At 38.9% G+C, this 20,319-nt stretch overlaps 3 protein-coding genes across 7 annotated transcripts; 1 reads left to right on the top strand and 2 right to left on the bottom strand.

Moving 5' to 3' along the window:
• Positions 1-276: 276 nt before the first annotated feature.
• Positions 277-12,583, bottom strand: rnf40 (ring finger protein 40). 3 transcript variants are annotated; one of them, XM_041973547.1, is made up of 20 exons: positions 12,486-12,583; positions 11,849-11,999; positions 11,552-11,719; positions 10,087-10,405; positions 9,579-9,779; positions 9,300-9,418; positions 9,006-9,152; positions 8,136-8,210; positions 7,929-8,048; positions 7,589-7,768; positions 7,245-7,380; positions 6,895-7,016; positions 6,539-6,804; positions 5,807-5,924; positions 5,559-5,708; positions 3,251-3,460; positions 3,044-3,169; positions 1,365-1,505; positions 1,136-1,237; positions 277-716 (listed from the first exon to the last, which is right to left on the bottom strand). In XM_041973547.1, exons 2-20 carry the CDS (start codon positions 11,984-11,986, stop codon positions 540-542), a joined length of 3,015 nt encoding a protein of 1,004 aa, XP_041829481.1. In that variant the 5' UTR covers positions 11,987-11,999; positions 12,486-12,583; the 3' UTR covers positions 277-539. The 3 variants fall into 3 exon arrangements, with proteins under 3 accessions (XP_041829481.1, XP_041829480.1, XP_041829479.1); XM_041973546.1 differs by having other exon boundaries at positions 3,251-3,463; positions 12,486-12,582; XM_041973545.1 differs by having other exon boundaries at positions 3,044-3,463.
• A 216-nt stretch (positions 12,584-12,799) lies between these two features.
• On the top strand, positions 12,800-17,322 carry phkg2 (phosphorylase kinase, gamma 2 (testis)). Its single transcript, XM_041973555.1, has 10 exons — positions 12,800-13,025; positions 13,302-13,403; positions 13,488-13,663; positions 13,770-13,824; positions 13,928-13,993; positions 15,401-15,564; positions 15,668-15,758; positions 15,878-16,031; positions 16,139-16,264; positions 16,346-17,322. Exons 2-10 carry the CDS (start codon positions 13,309-13,311, stop codon positions 16,589-16,591), a joined length of 1,173 nt encoding a protein of 390 aa, XP_041829489.1. The 5' UTR covers positions 12,800-13,025; positions 13,302-13,308; the 3' UTR covers positions 16,592-17,322.
• On the bottom strand, positions 17,265-20,006 carry ccdc189 (coiled-coil domain containing 189). 3 transcript variants are annotated; one of them, XM_041973559.1, is made up of 10 exons: positions 19,950-20,006; positions 19,790-19,846; positions 19,381-19,415; positions 19,223-19,288; positions 18,960-19,123; positions 18,580-18,650; positions 18,368-18,484; positions 17,984-18,062; positions 17,592-17,672; positions 17,265-17,496 (listed from the first exon to the last, which is right to left on the bottom strand). In XM_041973559.1, the coding sequence occupies exons 2-10, from the start codon at positions 19,805-19,807 to the stop codon at positions 17,444-17,446; spliced, it is 684 nt and encodes a 227-aa protein (XP_041829493.1). In that variant the 5' UTR covers positions 19,808-19,846; positions 19,950-20,006; the 3' UTR covers positions 17,265-17,443. The 3 variants fall into 3 exon arrangements, with proteins under 3 accessions (XP_041829493.1, XP_041829495.1, XP_041829494.1); XM_041973561.1 differs by lacking the exon at positions 19,950-20,006 and having other exon boundaries at positions 19,223-19,283; positions 19,790-19,943; XM_041973560.1 differs by lacking the exons at positions 19,381-19,415; positions 19,950-20,006 and having other exon boundaries at positions 19,790-19,943.
• Positions 20,007-20,319: the final 313 nt, after the last annotated feature.

Genomic DNA, 20,319 nt, shown 5'->3' with positions numbered 1-20,319 from the left:
ACCATATTTAGCTTTAAGCATGCAATCCTCAAGTCTCCTTTTAATTTAGAAGTTTAAGTTTCAGCTTCATTGATCTTAAGGGATTTCCAAAACCAGCAGGACAAACATTTAAAAGAAAACACTTCAAGATGATCAAACACACATCACTGCAGTTCAGAGTTTTTCAATACAATAAAAAGCTTTAAAAGTTGGACCGTTTTGTTAAAAGAGGATCTTTTGACATTGACAAAAGGAAAAAAAAGAAAGAAAAAGAAATACTCAGAGCAGCGCAACATGTAAGAATAGCAACATGTGCACAAACATCTGTGTTTATTAACTACATCACAACACTCTCAGTGAGATATATCACTATGTTTGGTCACAAAATGGCAATAACGTGGTAAAACAAGTCTTTCCAAAGAGATTAAAATGGGGATGCACTCATCTGATATCCCCCAATCTCAGGCTCTGAGTTTTTCCTGCTTGTCGTCTTCTACTTCTTTCATTCCTTTGGTTCTGTCTACAATTTTCTCTTTTTGCTCCTGCTGTTTCTATGCAACTTAGGTGATGTAGATGCGGTGAAAGTCGTTGGCTCCAAAGGCACAGTTGCACTTGGGGCACTTCCTTTGTCGGGTGTCGTAACGCATCTTCAGACATTCGTAGCAGAAAACGTGGAAACACTTGGTGAGAACAGTCTCCTTGTCTCGTGTGTTGCAGCAGGGGCAACGCAGCTTGGCCTGAAGACAGATAAATAAATGTGTGTTGGGCCATTACTGACTTGCTAAAAAATTTATTACCTCTACTTATTTTATGGCAAAATTTTGAGGGTGTAACTAGTGTATTTTTTTTCATGTCCCTAAAGCATGAAGAGATCACAATGTTTCTGAGGGGCTTTGAGCTCCCTTTATGGTCCATGTTTTCAAATGTCACTGCCAGCTAATCAAGCAAATTACAAAAGCTGTGGCATTTTGCATTATGACTCATTACTTCTCATTAGACTGTTGTAGTCTGTTCAAAGCGCTTTACTTCAAACTGTGACTAGGAGCTGAAATAAAAATGCTTTTATTTATCCTGTGGGAAATTGTAAAGAGCAGTTTGTGTTTTGGTTATTTTCTTGCCACCAACAGGTTAATTAAAATGAGAGTTGTCTCCTCACCTTGTATTGATTGATTTCTTCCTGTAGGATCTCATCTGCATCTGAATACACCTCCACCTTCTTCTGTTTCTCCAGCTTCCGCCTCAGCCTGGACAGCTCCTCCTAGAAAAGCAAGAGGACAAGATTTTTTTTCAAAGAGCTGCAGCTGAATGTTTTAACTGAAACCAAATGGAATAAATCAGAGTCTTCAGATATAGGATAATATCCTCAGTGCTGGGAATCAGCATACCTGTGCTCGTTTAAGATTGCTGCTCTCCCTCTCCCGGGCGGTGCGGTTCTCAGCCACGGAGACCTGGATCTCCTTCAGCTTGGCCTGTGTGTGCTCCAGCTGCACCTTCAGGTCCTCTGCCAGCTGTGCAGCCTCCACCGCCTGCAGCGGGGAAGGAAACAGGAACACTCAATGAAAAAAAGCCGATAAGATTCCTGAATGTGGTGGTACAGTTAAGATGGTTTAAGTAACCCCATAACCCCAATGTTTCCTCTTTGATTTATTCTTTCCTTCAAATTAAATATATTTTCCACACCATGAGTTATGGAATCATGAGTCAGTATCAGTAAACATATGTTGTATTTTCTGTTCTTGAAGTTACACTGTTTAAAGACAAAGATCTATCAATAGAATGTATTGTATAATTATAAACTGTTTTAGCAGTATCTTACCGTTTTGCTAATTGTAATGTTTTTAAGTCATTAGAATGTAAAAAAGTATTTATACAACAGGTCCTTTTACACGATAGAATGTCCAGATTACCCGTGTAAAAGGCTGTGAAGAAGAAAACTCTTCTGAGGGCAACAAAGAAGAAAAAGGGATAAATATGCAATCATAGATACAAATTTTAGAGAAGTTTGTCACGCATCAGAAAGAACCCAAGTCCCACTGCAGCAACATAAGGTCTGACAATGGGTCTGAGGATCCTGGTACCTAATGGCAGTCTGGGTACCTTTGGCTTGCACATGGAGGTCTGTGCAGCCCTCCAAGGTCATGCTGGAATATGTTGCAGGCAGCAGAAAGTTCTCCACGGTATCTCCAGACTCTCTCACATCTGTTACATGTGATCAGTGTGAACCTGCTCTCATCCGGGAAGAGCACAGGACACCGAATGTCAATCTGTCAATCCTGGTCTTTCCAGGCAAATGCCAATCCGGCTGCATGGTGCTGGTATGTGATCACAGGCCCTACTTGTGGATGTTGGGCCCTCATACCACCCTCACGGAGTCCATTTTTGACAGTCTGAGCAGAAACAGGCACATTAGTGGCCTGCAGATGGCAGTCCTGCTGCAGGGTCACTGTCAAGGACCCCTTTACATCTCCTTGTATATTTGGCTGTCTCCTGGGATCTCCTCTATGCTATTGACACTGTGCTGGAAAACACAGCAAGCCTTCTTGCCGCAGCACGCACTGATGTGCCATCCTGGATGAGCTGCACTACCTGACCAACTTCTGTGGGTTGCAAACACAGCCTCATGTTCCTGTAGGGGTGAGGGCACTGGCTAAATGTGCTGCAACAAAACAAAATTGGCCAGAAAGGATGAACACAAGGAAATGGTCAGTGGCCACCACCTGCAGGACCATTCCTTTATATGTGTTTTCTTGCTAATTGCTTCTCATTTCCACCTTTCAGGTGAAACTGATTCAGAGTCAGCGTTACATCCTAACTGGACAAACTGATATCCCAAAAGTAGGACTAACTTTGAGTTACAGGCTAATGATTATGTGTTCCCTTTATATTTTTTGGAGCAGTGTATATAATGGCATAAAAGGCAAGTGTGTGTGAATCAATTTCATCAAAGATGTGGTAAAATGAAGAGGCAAAGGCAGCAAACAAGAATAAACCTAGGTGAATCTTTTCCCACTTTTAAACTCTGATGAAGAACTAAGGTCTTCAAGTGATTGATAGATCCTCCCACCTTCCTCTTGTTGAGCTCTAGTGCTTGTGTTCTGACAGCCAGTTCTTTCTCCAGAGCAGCCAGTGTGCTCTGAAGGACTCCCTCTTTTTCTTCAAGCTTTTGGACAACCAGCAGCTGGGCATCCACCTGAAAGAGGCAGCAATAACCAGTTGGCATTTTCACACACAGCAAGTGCTCCATTTCCAGGATGTGATTTTTACACCTCACCTGGGTTTTAAATGTAAGAACTTGATCAGCCAGCTCCTCCTTTTCCTCCTTCAACAGCTTGTAGATCTGGTTAGATTTGATTCGCTCACTCATCAGCTTGAAATTGGCATCATCCTTCTCCCGCAGCTGCTGCAACAGCCGGCTGTTTTGCTCCTGCATATCTTCAAAGGCCTGTCCTGTTACGTCCATCTCACTCAGCAGGGCTTCCTCCTCCTCAAAACACAAACATGTGTCAGTGATTGAAAACAATGAAAAGTCAGTGACAGCATGATGCTGCTTCTGGAAACCAGTATATAAAGCAGGATGTGGTTGATTTCAACACAATTTATACTCAAATACCGCAACATGACTATAGTGAGGGCATGCAGTTTAAAAAGTTTCATTTCTACTTAGAATTTTCTAATGTATTTTACTTCTTTTTCCGCAGTAAAACTAATATTTGCATGTGAAGCAACAATGTTTGCAATGCATATACTTCCATTTTACAGTTTTCAAATGAATAATAAGCATCTAATCCCAATATGCTTCTTAATATTTTAACAAAGAAAATCCCAGCTAAAGACATAAAATATGATCTAACAGCTTTCCTTCAGAGTCACCTGCTCTCTGTGGCTTGAGATGTTACTTTCATACGGAGAAGCATATGGCCCATTTTTATTTCTTTGTGCTGCATTTTTTGTTGCACGGCAGAAAATAAGACCCGCATGCTTAGCTGTCAGATATGTTTAATGTGCAACTCTGAGTACATTGAGCAGGAGTTTATAGTTTGACACAGTTAACGGTACATAAAGTCACAATTTTCTTTCCCTTTTTATTTTTCACTGACAATTTTGACAACATCTGATTCATGAATCAAGACTGAATTACAAGATTTAAAAAAAAGCTTCCCCCTTCTTTTACCACTGACCTCATGCAAACGCACCTGCTCTGTTTTATGCGATACACACAACTTCAATTTTCTGTACTGCATTTGTACATTTCTGCTCAAGCTTCCCATTTATGAAGCAACAGGGTTCTATAAAAACAAGTCAGATGAACTCATAAGTAGCTTGTTTATTGGTTAGTTTTGGCACTCTTAATCCTGGCTGCCGGAGATTAAGGGGAACATATCAAACACGTCTGCCTCCGCTGCAGTTAACTTTATAGTTGATGTAAAGGTAGGACTAAAATTTGAGCAATTTGTCATCAGTCCATCGTGGGTTTTTACTTAAGTTAATTAGGTTCGGCAAGACCTCCCAAGCATGAGGAGCTACAGACAGATCACATCTCAACATCTGTTGCAACTCAGACTGAAAGTGTAAAAACTCACCCCTGTTTGGGTGACATGTGTGGAGATAATGTGATTCATATGACCGAATAAGCCTGACAGCACCACGGTCAACAGCAGCAGAAGAATAGCGTGACAAGAAGAGAGTATTACATTATCTAATGTGGGTGTATCTGCAACACAAGTTATAGAATTACTGTGACATTACTGAACCTTGACCCAGGACATATGATGGGTTTATATTTTTCATCTCATGATAATTAACTCTCTTATTTCCTGTATTTACTTACTTTAGAAATTCCATTAATTGTTTCAGCATTTATAAGAGATTGACCTCAGATGTGAGTGCTGTGAATACCTAATTTATTACCATCCAAAATTATTTATTATCTCATTTTCTGGTTTATATCTGTTTTAAATTTAGAGCATGTTTGTTTTATTTGTATGTTTCTGCTTTTTATTTGTAAAGCAAGAGTTTGAACTTATTTTTAATATTTTAATAATCTGATTTAGTGGGTGACTAAAAAAGGTCCTGCAAATGTATTGAGTGTTAATTAAGCTAGACTAAAAGGTATTATTTTTTTGTTGTTGTGGTTTTTTTTACCCCTCAAATAATACATGCACCAAAATGGTAGAAAACGAAACCCCTTGAAACATTACCAATGGGCTCAGATCAACATGCCCAGCTGATTCGTTCAAGGCTGTAGGTCAGCTCTCAGTTCCTCTTAATTTGTATAAGATTAGAAGAACTTCTCTCTTAAGCAAATGTGATACTCATTGCTCTAGTTTCACTGGAAACACAGCTGGCTGATTATATGCATCTCATGTGCAATCCTAAAGGTCTCAAACTGTACATTGTGCTGGTGGGCAAATCTTAATTCTAGCTGACTGTTAACATGCTAAGAGTCTTTGTGAGCTTGATGAATGATGAACTCTAAAAATATTGTGTGACTTTTAGTCTAAATGAGTAGGAAATACACAAGATAAAAGTGTAAACGATGAGCTAATCATGCTACGTTTATGAGTACACTACAAAGATACCTGCTTTGTGGCAGCGAGTTTCTTCTGTAGATGCTCAATGGTCTCTTCTGCCACACGTATCTTTCTGAGGGCATCTTCATCGGCCAGCTTCTTGCTCTCCTTCCTCTCCCTCTCCTCCAGCTCTCGCACTCGAATCCTTAAGTCTTCCACCTGCACAGTTGGAGTTCAGGACTGGTCATTCAACTTAAACTCACATTTAAAAATTGTGCCCAAGTATGACTTCAATGAAAAATAAAACAAAAACAGACCTCTGCTTTAGATTTGCGTTCAGCAGCCATAAGTTGCACTTTATCTCTTTGCTCCTTTGGAGCCGATTTATACATATCCAGCAGGAGCTTCATCTCTTTCTGGGACTCCTGGGCTTTTCTGAATAGTTAAGGATGAAAAGATTACATTAAAGGTTGCAAAAGTTAAGTTTTTAATCTTGTGGTGTTGAGAAGAAAACAGGAAGTTAATGCCTGGCTGAGCATGTCCCATTTTAAACAAACGCAGTATGAGACTTATTTTTCTTTTGCATCCTTTTGTGGTGGATGTGTTCACCTTTTTCTTTTCAAAACTATTTACTTTGTAACATAAGCCACTTTTACACTCGCACTGGAGTCATAAAATGCTTTAGACATGCACACAGAATGTAAGCAAGGGGCCTGTACAAATAGATCAACACAATGAGTCTCATTTGCCAATTTCAACAGCAACTTCTATGAACTAGTTTCTACAACACATCTTGCCTTCTACACCCTACAGACAGAAGTTCCTCTGCCCCCCTTCCCTCACATTTACAACTATGAGAGCATATCTCTAGCAGAGAGCCTCCAGCTGTGAAGCACATGTGTAAACACTAACTGCAGTGAAAGGACAGACCAAACTATCTGTACTTCCTTCTGAAAAATCTCAGGTGTTCATGTGTGAAAACAGCTTTGAGATGTTATATGGCCTCGAGGATTGGAATTGAACTGGAGTCAAGTAGAAAAAGGACATACTTGAGTTCTACTCTGAGCATCTTTAACGTATCAGAGTCCTTCCTCTTCAGCTCATCGCTGCGCTGCCTCTCCCTCTCGCGCTCCCTCTCTCGCTCTCTCTCGGCCTCCCTCTCCCTTTCCCTCTCCCGTGCCCGCTGTCTCTCCAGTTCCTTCCTCCTCTCCTCTTCTTCCTCCTGGTCTTCATCCTCCTCTTTCTTCACATCGATGCTGTCACTCGTCGTCTCTTCTAGAATCAAAACTCCAGTGTCTCCACTCTGACAACGTAGCTGCAGACAAATCAAACCAAATTTTGAAGAGTAACCACCAGCCAACTCGATTAAACAATACTATCATTACCAGTAAGTCATAACATCTACCTTATTGATCTCCATCTGGGTTTCCCGCAACTTCCTCTTGTAGCGTTGAACATCACCTTTCAGCTGAAGGTTGTGGTTTTGAAGGCTGCTGATTAAGTGTCGCATCTCCCTGTTGATTGGTCCTGTGCGGACAAAAGATGAACAGAGCGGAGGCAAGGTGTGGTTTAGTTTTGAGTCATTAATTGTTATGCAACGTCATCATGAAGTTGTAAATGATGAGTTAAATGATATGTTGCATAGAAATTAAGTCATGATTCAAATGAAAATATGCATCGTTACTGCAGTACCAGAGAAAAGGTTTTGTTCTTTGGACTTCCTGACTGGTGTGAGGGTGTGTTTGGATTATGTACCTGCTTGTTCGTTAGCTGCCAGGTTTTGCTCAAACTCGATACGCAGCATCTCATACTCTTTGCGCACCTGGGCCAAAGTATCCTCCAGCTGAATGACCTCAGTTCGTAGCTTCTTCTGAAGGGATAGCTCATCACTCTAAATAGTTGAAAATAGTAAGATGCTGTTGATCATGTTGCTAAGCTGCTGCAATAATACAAAATATTTGTTTAAATATCTGGGTCAAAAATGTTACTAAAGAAAAAAAAAAAAAGAAGTGTAACATGACATTTGTATAGATAAAGATACTGTTTTTTTTTCCTTTTGGTATCATCTTCAGACAACAAATAAAACATTTCAGAGTCACCTCCATGTGCTCAATCTGGCGGAGATGGGCGTTTTTTGCAGTGAGCAGCAGAGCTCGAGCCTCATCCAGCTGAGTTTTTACTCCAAGAGATTCGTTGTACAGCAGGGAGAATTGTGACTGCAGACATTTGTACTCTAAGGTTTCCTTCACAACCTCTTCTGGAATATTGCGCAAGTCCATCTGAAAAATTTGATATGCATTGAGATGGCAGTTACAATTAACAATGTAAGTCTCTTAACACTATAGTCAAGATATGTCGATCATCTTAAAAACAGACCTGTCAGGAAAATTAAACTAGGCTCCAAACAGATGAGCTGACAAATGAAAACGATTTATTTACCTTAAGCTTCTCACTTTCCCTCACAGCCTCCTGAAGCTCCACCTGCAGTTTTTCCAGCTCTGCCATGCGACTATTGGCCAACTCCTGGTTGTGCTCCAATTCTGCATTGAGACTTTCGAACTAAAATGAGAGCAAAGACCTCATTTTATAAACAAAGTTGTGCACGGTAGATTTTTGAAGCCAGGAAAGGGGTACCCTGTTTCTTACCTTCTGGATGTTCAGTGTTATCTGGCCTCCAGCTAGCCCACCTGAGCTTCCAGTGCTGCTGTATCCAGATTTTAGCTGTTAACAATAAATGCATAAAAAAAGACAGGAGGTCTATAACCATACCTTGTACTACCGACTTACAAACCACAAATTAACCATTCAAAACGAAGAAAAATCTGTGGGCTGATAACAAAAGCTAACCACATTGTGACCCACATATTTAAAGCTAGTATTTCACTTTAGCATTGTGAGGGCTCAAAAATTTAAATATTTTTTCCCAGCACGCTTATCATTAAAGCACACATAGCATTGTATATGACCAATATCATATATGAAGATCAAAAGAAATCAACTTGAATGGACATTTGCATGTTTTATTGCTTAAACAACAAACACACAAAACTGTTTATACTGCTCATCTCTCAAACACATGTATAATGCACCAGGTAATTAAAGAATATTCTTTGAAGATCAAACTACCGATAATCTCAATTACAGCAAAAGCTTTTTATCTACATGAACAGAAGATGTTGAAGAAATGCTTGATAGTCCACCTCCACCAACCACCTCTGCTGTACTGGCTTTGATACCATTGCCGGTTGTTAACCTGAGTAAAACAGTGCTGCTTGAGGCAAAATAATCACCATCTATTTTCTTTGTTCTTCTAGATAAAATTAAGGTGCTAACCAATATACTCTGATTAAGCAAGTGAAAGTAATATCACTTCATGTTAAATGTTGCCTATGTTTAAAGACATGTCACAGTCTATATGTTAGACAAAACTGGCCGAGCTTATGTCTTGTAGACGCACAAAAAAACACAACTCAACCTGAAGAAAGCAGCACAGCTGCAAGTTTAAAGCAAACATACCTGCTCCATGGCCTCTGCTAGATGTTTGTTGAGCTTCTGTTCCCTATTGCGGAGTTTCTCTATGTCCCACTGAAGGTCCTCCACCGTTGTCTCCATCTCAGACACCTTTGTCTCTGCACTGGTCACCTTGTCCACCAACTCGTTGTACTGAAAGACAGAAAGACATGATGACATTTAGTCACTGACAAGTTTCCATTAAATGAATATTATCATTTTAATTCACAATTTTTTAACTGTACCCATAGACACACAACAAACATCTTAATACCCATTAGCAGAGACAGGAGATCATACCTCCATGGACATTTTGTGGTGTCGTCCCTGCAAGTGCATGGCGAGGTCTCGCAGTCGTATGTTCTCGTCCAGAAGGATGTGGTTCTGATTGATATCAGACTGACCACCATCCTCACATGCTAACAATGAAGATGAAAACATGTACATTACTTTCTCTTCTTTTTTTAAACTAAATGAGTGAAGGCCATTAATTCTATACATAAACCTACATGAATATGGCATTAATAAAGCAAGGCTAACTATTTTATACAACTCAAATAAGTGCATCTCGACAGTTACCTGCAGTCTGAACAATTCTACACATGTCGTCAATACGCCTGTGCAGCTTGTCAAAGACACGGACCAAGTGGGCAATGGCTTCTTTGCTAAACTGCATGCGGTCCTGGAGGTGCAAGGATAGCTCCTCCTCGCTACTTTGCTCCAGTGTGGCCAAGAAACCCTTGACATTTTCACTTAGAGGAGGAGGAGGCGGTGATCCATCTGCACAGAATAAGAAACTGTTAAGGCTAATCAAAACGTACTAATATGATTATAATTGACAATAAATTCTAACAGTTCAGTTTAAAATGCACATCTCTTCAGAAACTTGAAAATAAATAAAACAATACTATTAAGACAGCTTGAGTTAGTACAGCCAGGGTAAACAGCATTATTTCTTATTTTCTAATTTAACAGTCTTAGTAGAAAAGATCAATCATTCCATTTCTATGCTCGCTTAACCAATTCAGAGTTGCGGGATAGTAGAAGAAAAATGTGATGGATTATGTCATAAAACAGTGCTACTAACCAGTTTTTGGATCTTTTGTTGGTTCTGTAGGTGTCATTAACTCCTCTGATCCACCAGGAGGAGGAGGTGGCTGTTGCTGTGCCTCTTCCTGTTGCTCTTCCTGGTGATCCTCGTGCTGCTGCTGTTCTGTCTGCTCAGCCTCACTCTGAGCCTCTGGCAGAGGAGGTGGAGGCACAGCAGAGGCTGGTAAAGCCAGACTGACACCATCATCCACCACTGGTGCGATGTCCGGGAGCGGTGCCGAGGGTGGGGCAGGGGCTGATGTTATTGGTGCTTCTGGCTCAATATGTTTGCGCAGAACATGCACACTCTCTTCCAACTGTAAATAAGAGACACAAGGATTGAACTAAGTGTGAATCTATCAGGCAAAGTGGAACCATGGGTATATTTTGCGATATAGCAGAACATCTTAAAAAAAAAAAGTGTGCACACCCTTCAAAACTTGTTGAAGTACCTTTTGTTTTCGTCAACGATGACAAATTTATTTTGTTGACGAACATTTTTTCATGACAATAACGAGACCATGACAAGCTAAAAATGGCTATCTGATGATGAAAACATGACAAGACGTTTGTGAGATTTCGTTGATTTCAGGTGATTGGCATCAAAAATGAACGACATTTCTGCTTACTGTGAGCGCAATCTGTCAGCCAGCAATGCTGCTGCACCTTGGCCACGCCCACCACCAGACGTGCAGCACACTCAGACAAGCAGTTTATTCATTCATAGATAAATCATGGCGGCAGCGTCGACAAAGGGGTTTGGTGGAAGCGATGAAACAATATATGGACATATTTAACCATAATCCTTCATAATTTCACTGGCAGACTACATCAAGTTAAGCATGTGTTCCTTATCCATTGCTCATATTTTGGGCATGTGTATGTTCAGGGTGTAGTATTGCACTTCAGAAAATTCTCAGAAATAAAACCACAGTTACAAAAGTAAGGATGTTGTTGCTCTTTGCTGTTTTAGAGTAATTGATTTCACAGTTAGCACTTTATCTGTGCAATGCATAACCCTAAGTAGATCAGAAAGTATTTGCTGTTGGTTGGGAAACCTTCTAAGTCTAAAACCATTCCTTTAAATTTTGCAATTATTGATGAAAATAACCAAAAGAACAAGCTCACAATGTGTCGCTGTATGTTGAACTTATAGATCTGCTATGTTCAGTTCATGAAAAAAGTTTAAATATAGAAATAAAATGTTTCTGCCCGACAGTAATTAAGTATAGCACGGCAGCATTGCATCTCTGTTGATGGGAAAGCCTAGAGGTTGTAGAACATGTTAAATGTAAGAAAGGAGGACTTTGTCTCATTTCTAACCTGATAGAAACCAACATTTTAACAGTGTTGTGTACACTTTTTATATCCACAGTATGTGGTAAAGACAATCAAGCTGATTAATCTGACTACTGAGTTTATATGTGGTAGATTACTAGTCACAACAACGTAATCAAACATACCTGTGACCAATAGCGATTGACAATCAGAAGTGTGGTGTCATCAGTGGCTTGTCTCTTCTCAAGCTTTTCAATTTTCTCTCGTAACTCATCCTCCATGGCTTGTCGCTGCTCCAAGCGCTCACACAATTTTTTATTCTTAAACTGGAGAACCTTCATGTCCATTTCCTCCTGCAGAGATAAATACGAGACCATAATAAGAAAAATTACAGCCTCTGAAAGTCGTTTGGTAAAAATTCCCAATCGTAAAAAGAAAAACAGACAAAAAGGGCTTTAAAGAACAAACAAAAAATGACTGACCGTGGACGATACTCCGGCTATACGTATTGGTTCAATAAGTGTGGTGGTGGTCTTCTCCTCTTTCTTGGATTTCTTCTCAGGTGGGCCAGGGGGGCTGTCCCCTCCCGAGGGACGCTTTCCTCCCCCAGCACCTGACATTTTTTTTCTTCTCCTGCATGAAATAAAAAAGCAACAAAAAGTCTCTGCGTTGGCGTTGCTTTAATAAACCACAAACTGTCTTGAAAATATACAACTAATTTATTTAATGACTGTTTAAATCAGTACTGATCTCATTCTGAGAGCACAGGACCACTGTTCTTAACGGACTTAATCGCATGCCCATTAGAGTTTGTATGTCTTCTTGCACGTGTAGGCTGTGCTCTTGTTCTTTAAAGCATTATCTGAAAAACTACCACCAATTTTAGTTTGACGTTTCCGCTTAAATTAACGGACTTTTGAGAGCTTGCTAACAGTCGCTTAGCTTATGCTAACTACTAGTTAGCTACACGGCGCTCTTTGTTCAGGACATTTATGACTTTTGACACGCACTTTTTGTTACTGATCAACACCACATAATCAGAAACTCTGTAAAGACACAGCCCATGCATGAAAACACAAGGAAGTACGGGTTTCTGAAAGAAACGTTGACGTTACAGACCTTCAGTAGGAGCAACTGAAAATGTAATTCAGCGCATCCAGAGAAGAAACAGGAAGCGACGACGACACATATTCTTCTTCTTCTATGTTGGAGCGGATAACTGCAGATACACTACGCTTTATTGCCACCTAGTGCTTGCGGTCGACCTCTGTCAAAATTAACGCTCAAGAAATTGATGAGAAATTAAAAAGATATTACCTTTAAAAAATATATGTGTTGCCATGAAATCTAACTACTTGGACTACTTGGACTAATTTGGTGCATCAATGTAGAAAAGTCGAGGGGGGCATACTGCAATTTTCACTCTGGCCTCGCGGGGGCAGAACCGCCACACTCAGTAAAAACCGGTACAAACTGTTCTCTAGGAATTTGACCAGAATGCAAACAGAGCTCAGGTCTACGCTAACCGTTTTAGCTCATTTTGGTGCCGTCGCCGCTGAATTAGACGCAGTTATGACTTCACGATAAATACCTCGAGCTGACATGGCTATCTTATACTAGTTCCGTATTCACCGTCTCCTTGTTGTTGGGACAAACAAGGTGAGTAGCTTCCTGTTCGGTTGGTGAACCTGCTCCTGCAGCAAGGCCAAATCAAAAACGCATTTTCCTATTGGATATGAAGGAAGCATGATTATTTCTAAACAGCTTTGGGCAGATAAGTCCTATCTAATTCGTAGGTAAACCACGAGCTAGACCTACTCTATAATTATAATCTTAAGCTAAAACACAACTTCCTTATCAAAAGTTAGCTCAGTAATTCCTGATAAACAAGCAGCACTGTTGCACATAGACATGTGACTCAGTTTGTTGTTATAGATTCATCATGACCAAGGACATAGTTGTAGGAGATGAGTTGCCAGATTGGGTCGGAGCCAAGGAGTTTTACCAGAAGTATGACCCTAAAGAAGTGATTGGGAGGTAAGTCCAGTACATAGCAGAATATCTTCTATCCTACTTGATGATGATGATGATAAAATATGTTGTATTTCTGTATTGCTTCAGAGGTGTGAGCAGTGTGGTGCGCAGGTGTGTGCACAGACACACAGGTCAAGAGCTGGCAGTGAAGATTATTGAGATCACAGCAGAGAAGATGACAGCCCAGCAGCTAGAGGAGGTGAAGACTTCCACATTGAAAGAAATCCAAGTTCTCAACATGGTGAAGGGACACTCTTCCATCAGTATGTTGCAATGTTGCTCTTAAGAACTACAATATTTCTTTCATTTTTCTGTTTTTGAAGCTTTAAAAATGTTGACACTGTTTTATGTTTCTTTGATTCTTTCTAGTCACCCTCATTGATTCCTATGAGTCCACAACGTTCATATTTCTAGTATTTGACCTGTGAGTATGAAGCTAAAATGCCCAATATTTAAAATAAACTCCCTAAAATCTAAATATTCATGAAACTATTGTGGGATGGCACTCTGTCTTTTTAAATTCCCAGCATGAGACGAGGAGAGCTGTTTGACTACCTCACAGAAAAAGTCACTCTGAGCGAGAAGGAGACCAGGTGAGCTCCATCATCACCACCCCCAAGTCATTCATTCATTCAGCTTGGTCTTATTTATGTTTATGATATTGTAGCCTCTCATGTAACAGACTACACTTTATCATTTATGATCATTTACACTTTCCAAATTTCCAACTATACAACTATTTTTAAAGTTTGGTTACATGTACATTGTTGTCTAAAACAGATTTTAGTGATTTGCATTGCTTTAAAATCCTGCATTTAATTAAAACATACAAAAACATATAAAGACAATGCATTATATGATAAAAGAAAAAATTATAGAAAAGAAAGTCCTGATAAAGTTATATATTTCTCTGTGCTGCATCAGTTCTTCTTTAAACAATATTTTGCAGTCAATATTTCAGCTGTTTTACATTTCAGGGACTTTATTACCACTTTATTATTATTTTATTACCCTTTTAATAAAAAAAAAACTACTACAACATTGTAATTTCCTTCTGGTATTAATAAAGTATTTTTTATTTAATTAATTTAATTATCACTAAGGCTTTATACCACTTATACTGCTATAATACACCCAGAATATGGTTTGGTATTGTCGAGCAGAAAGAAGTAAAGCCTTGGCTGAAAAGACACTTTCTGGCTGGATATCTTGCACTACCTGTTATGGTGCATTTACATATGTGCAAGACAGTCATGTAAAGTGCATTAATGCACTTCCATACATGCAGTTAACAAGCCAAATGCTCTCCCTCGGCTTTAGACAGGAACACCACTGGTGTCCGTGATTTTCAAAAAGACGTAAAAAGTTTTTACTTGTCAGACTGCAGGACAGTTTTCACTTTTCACCTGTTTGTTTTAAAAGAGCTTGAGCCCACAGAAACCAATGGTGTTAACTCATGTTCATGTGTTCTTTTTCCTTGCACAGTAGAGTTTTTAACTTGTGTTTATGGATATAGCAACCAACTTTGTTCAGTAACAATGTTCTTCTGAAGCATTCATGAGAATATGCTGTAATTTACGCCACCAATCATCCGCATTGTTAATACAGGGCTGCCTGGGGCCTCCAAGCTCACGTTCCATTCAGTGTCAGTTTTCACACTCATTTTGTGGCTATGGTGATTTCTCCAGATTCCCTAAATCTTTTAATTCTATGATGTACTGCAGATGATTAAATGCATACATTCTTTATTTCATATTAATAAACTAATCTAAAAGTGTTTAAATATTTATCCAAATAGTCCTTCACCATCTTTCCTTCTGAAGGGCTCAGCCTATCTGTGATGCACTTTTTATTATTATTCCTAATCATATTACTGACCTGTTCTTAATTTAAGCCCTGTAATTAGTTGTGTAAACTGGGAAATGTTTACAAAGCTCCAACTGGAAATGACACCAAATCCATTTTAATAGTTAAAAAGTATGAATCTTGTGTCTCTGCAGGTGTATAATGCGAGCTCTGCTGGAGGCTGTGGAGTACCTGCACTCCCTGAACATTGTCCACCGCGATCTGAAACCTGAGAACATTCTTCTGGATGATCATGGGCACATCAAGCTCTCTGACTTTGGTTTCTCTGTGCAGCTTCAACCTGGAGAGAAGCTCAGAGGTTTGACTCCAGTTAATGTGACATCAATAGCACCATAAACCTGGTTTGTTGTATAGAAATAGTTTATCATTATGGTCTTTTTTTTTCTTTGGTTAATAATTAGAGCTTTGTGGAACACCTGGCTATTTGGCCCCTGAAATACTAAAATGTTCCATGGATGAACTGCATCCAGGCTATGGCAAGGAGGTTGATCTGTAAGTTTCTCTCCTTCCTTTTTCCAGTGATGCCACATTTCTCTCAGCATCAAAGTGCAAACCCATGCTCTTGTGTGTTTTCCTCACTTCTGCACCTCATTATTGTATTTGTTTGTAAGCTGGGCATGTGGAGTCATCCTCTTCACCCTATTGGCCGGCTCACCGCCGTTCTGGCATCGCAAGCAGATGCTGATGCTGAGGATGATCATGGAGGGCCGCTATCAGTTCAGCTCCCCGGAGTGGGATGACAGGTCTGACACTGTGAAGGATCTGGTAAGCTGATATTCTTTCAGCTAGTGCTCATAAATTTCAACTCCTGACATGTTAATATGGTTTAAACATTTTGTTCTAGTATATCTAATTAATTACTTTTCTCTCAGATATCCAGGCTGTTGGTGGTCGATCCAGCTGTCCGCCTCACCGCAGAGCAATCTTTAGCACACCCCTTCTTCAGACAGTACCAGAAGGAGGATGTGCGCCTCTTCAGTCCCAGAAAGACATTCAGGGTAAGTCAGCCTTGACTCTTTTTATTTTTTTTTAAACTCAAATAATATCTACATTATGCCTCATTGTCTTGATTCCTCCAGGTGTTGATAGTAAGCGTGCTGGCCTGTATCAGGATTTATGGCCGTTACCGCAGGGCTCGACCACTGACCCGGGAGGTGCTGGCCAGAGATCCTTACTCCCTCCGCGGCGTCCGCAAGCTCATCGACGGCTGCGCCTTCCGTATCTACGGCCACTGGGTGAAGAAAGGGGAGCAACAGAACCGAGCAGCCCTCTTTCAAAACACAGCAAAGATCATGCTACTGGGCCTGGAGGACTTTGAAACATAAACGGTCAACCTCATTCCTAAACATGCTCATTTTTATTTAACCGTGTGCATGTGCTGTCGAGTCAGTGTTTGCCTTGTCAAGTTACTGTTTAATTCTAAAATGTGCAATTCAGGGATCAAGCCGTTTGCTGCTTGTGTGGCTTAATGCACACCACAGCTCTGCAAGCTCAAGATGATTGCATGCCTCAATATTCCTTATCTGTGTGTATATCCAAGGTCGTCACTATTTGAAACTCTTCCTGTCACTGTGCACTTTGCAGTGGAGAATTTGCACAATCATGATAGAACTAATAATATAAATATATTGTGTATATTTAGGATTTTACATGCTGGGTGTGCATTATTAAGTGTTGTGAAGTGGAAATGAAAGCACTGTGATTAGTTATTTTTACAAAAACTTAAATACTGTGTTAACACTTAGAGTTGCAGATATTCCAGTATTATACATTAGTACTGTAGGACATGTGTGAAACGATTAAGATAAATGGAGTGTTTTTGTGTGTAATCCCATCTTGCGTGCAAACATTCCTCAAAAGCAAAGTCCACTCACTAACTGTGAAAACACCATTGCTCACTCAGTTCATTCATCAGTCTACTAAGAAGCATTTTTTTCATTGAAGTGCCTGCTTCAGAAATGTATAGTTATTGTACAAATGCAGATATAAACAGTACTGTATGTGCACAGTAAGATTTTATTGACAATAAAACAAATGTTTGAATTGTCTAATTTCATGGAAGTATTCTTTTTGCCTTTTTTTTTTTTTGGTTTTGTCATGTTGTGAAGAATTTAAACCAATGTTGCACTGAAATGCTTTTTCTCTGATGCTTTGATCAAGTTTTCCAGACATGAGCTTCATTTGCTGTCTGACCTCTTACTCTGTAGTGTCTTCAGGTCTGACGTGGAAGCTGAAAATGTGGAAATGAAGCAGATACACAGTTTAAGAAGCATTTGACTTATAAGATCCCTCTTAGCCTTTTATGATTTTGTTTTTTAATCCTACCCGATGCAATGGAAGAGTTGTCTGTGATGGATGTTTCCTGTGTTTCTTTTTGTATTTCTCCTTCCATAGTATTTTCAACATCTGAAAAATATCAGTAATCCAGTTCAAGGCCTCATATTTCGAATATTGTGTTCTCTGTGCAACACAACATTAATTAGAAGGGAGTTAAATTCAAACAGAAGCCATATCAGTTCTACTACGTGAAATGAAGTGTTGGACCATTATCATTTTGCTCATTTAAAGTTGTTTACTTTAGGTCTGCATTTTTTCTTGATTTTTCTGTTGTTTTTTTTGTCATTTTTTAGGTTCTAAGTAATATAAAATGTAATCATTAACCCTTTAAAACAGTGTTACCTGCAGCTTTGACACAACTAAAACACTGAAATATTTACCAGCAATAGAGGAATCCTCCACGGTAGTTGATCCATGGTCTGTTATTCCAGAGTATGTCAGTGACAGATCAAGCTTTACCTGCACAAAATTTTTAAAAATATTAAAAACTGTCATTTGTTTTTCCTTTTATATTCTCATAAATTAAACGAACGAACAATCAAACCAAAGAACAACAAAATGTGCCATCAATGCCAACTAACTGAACTCTCCCTGGTTTTCTCATGGATTTTCTGTAAGAAATAATTTTGTAAACTTTTATTAAATTCATGCCTTACCCTTAACTTTCATTATTTTTCCAACCCTAACAATCTATTGTTTTTCACTGGATTGGATTAAAATGGGCTTTACAACACAGCACTAGTCAAACAATTTATTGCTATTACCTGGGGTGTGAATATGTACTTGTAAAGTTTATAGTGTATTAAATAGTTATTGTAGATGTATTTCAAGATGCAGTCCACTTGCTCAAAACTGAAGAGGTTGATACTGAAAGGAGGCCGCTGTAGAGAGCAGAGATCAGGGAGAAATATTATATGTTGAAATTTAAGTGTTTAAAAAAATTGTGACTAAAAAGAGTGCTGACTGTTTTACGTACCCTGACTGAGTGACAGAGCAAAAGTTCCTTGTAGTATTTGACACAATGCTCTATGTTGTTAGAAAGAGTTTCTGTAGTTTGAAGAACATTTTAATATTAATGTAAGAATGGAAGCCACATCACTTCAACCTCAAATCCAAAATACTATTTTAATGGAGTATAACTTGAAAATTGCTAAGAATGCAGTGTAGATTAGACTCAATTTTACTTTTTTCCCCCAAATATTAAATTATTTGTAGATTTGAGAGATAATATGAGCATGTTCTGTAAATACACAGCAAAAAAGGTAGTTCCTATGTCAGTTTTACTGAACATTTTAAAAGCTAGTTTAATTCTGACCAGCTGAATAAATACAGTGATAATATTTTAACTATGCTCACCTATGTTGGCCTCATGGATGGATTTGATGATGGACAGAAGAGCAGAAGTTTGCTCTTTTTTCAAGCTGTGTTTTCTGGAAAAAAGTACAGTGTGAACATAAAGTTCCAGCAGAACTTCTCTTTGTGGTTCAGGAAGGTCGATCCTAAACACACTGCACAAAGCACTGCCACAAAGGAGAAGAAGTTAGACTGAAATCAAGAATTAATTTATGTTTAACAGTTTGATTAAACAAAAATGTGTCTGTGGTCATGGACAGAAATACCTCTCCAGATCAGGAATGGATGAAATTTTGTCAATAACTTCCATGTCGTGATAGCTTACATCTGTCCTGAAAATAGCCAATGTGGGAACTCAGTGTTATATTTGTCACTGAATAAGACTAGGTTTTAATTAAGCAACATTTAATATAAATGATCTCACCATAGCATTATTTTGGCTTTCAACATCTGTGGTACCTACAGAGAACATCAACTTCTGATTTTTATGCATGGATGGACAATGAAAGTTTTATGTCTCTTTATGTCAATTTGTTGTCTCATATCCAATTGAATACATTTTACACTTGGGATGTGACTGATCTGCAAAATTGGTTTTTTTTTTTTTTTTTTTTTTTACATCCAAGTCAATAATTCAGGTTTTCCTTGGAGAATGTTGCACTGTAACAAGACAAGCAGTTTTATTCAATCTACCTGTCAGGGTTTTAAATTTATGGCAAATCAATGTATATTATTAAGCATGGATCTAACATGGATATTTAGATATTTATTGACACAGATTTAACAATCAACTAACTAGGTGTTGTGAAACAGACTAAACTTTCAGAACCTACCTTTATCTTGTTATCCATTTTCCACCCTCAAATCGTGAATAAAGTAAACCCGTCAAACTGCACAAGTTAAAAGATGAAAAACAGAAGCGCGTCTTTGAACAGTTTAAAAGGGCAACGGGCAACGGATTGAGGGTTTTGGTACCAGAAATTTCAGACTGACCAAAATGGGTATCTGTTTGGTTGCCTCCAGGTATCCTAGCAACGCCTTCCCTTCTTCCGGTTTACCTTCATGCATGAAACATAAACACTTTTCACATGGGATAAATTGGCCTCTAAACTAAACGCCACTCAATGATAAATAGGCTATAAACTATGATATATATATATAAACAGTTTCTGGCAGACGATCACTTTATGCCACAACACCCGTCTGCCCGAGTAGTTATTTGGATTCTGTAACACTTTGTTCTAAATGAGTATATCTCAATCTTTTTTGTTAGGAATATTTATTTATTTGAATATTCTACCCTCCTCGATCACATTTTGTTATTGCTTGTTGTTGCGTTTTTTTGTTTGTTTGTTTGTTTGTT

The sequence above is a fragment of the Melanotaenia boesemani genome, chromosome 21 (assembly GCF_017639745.1).
Source record: "Melanotaenia boesemani isolate fMelBoe1 chromosome 21, fMelBoe1.pri, whole genome shotgun sequence".
Lineage (NCBI taxonomy): Eukaryota > Metazoa > Chordata > Actinopteri > Atheriniformes > Melanotaeniidae > Melanotaenia > Melanotaenia boesemani.
This window is presented reverse-complemented; position numbering and strand designations above follow the sequence as displayed.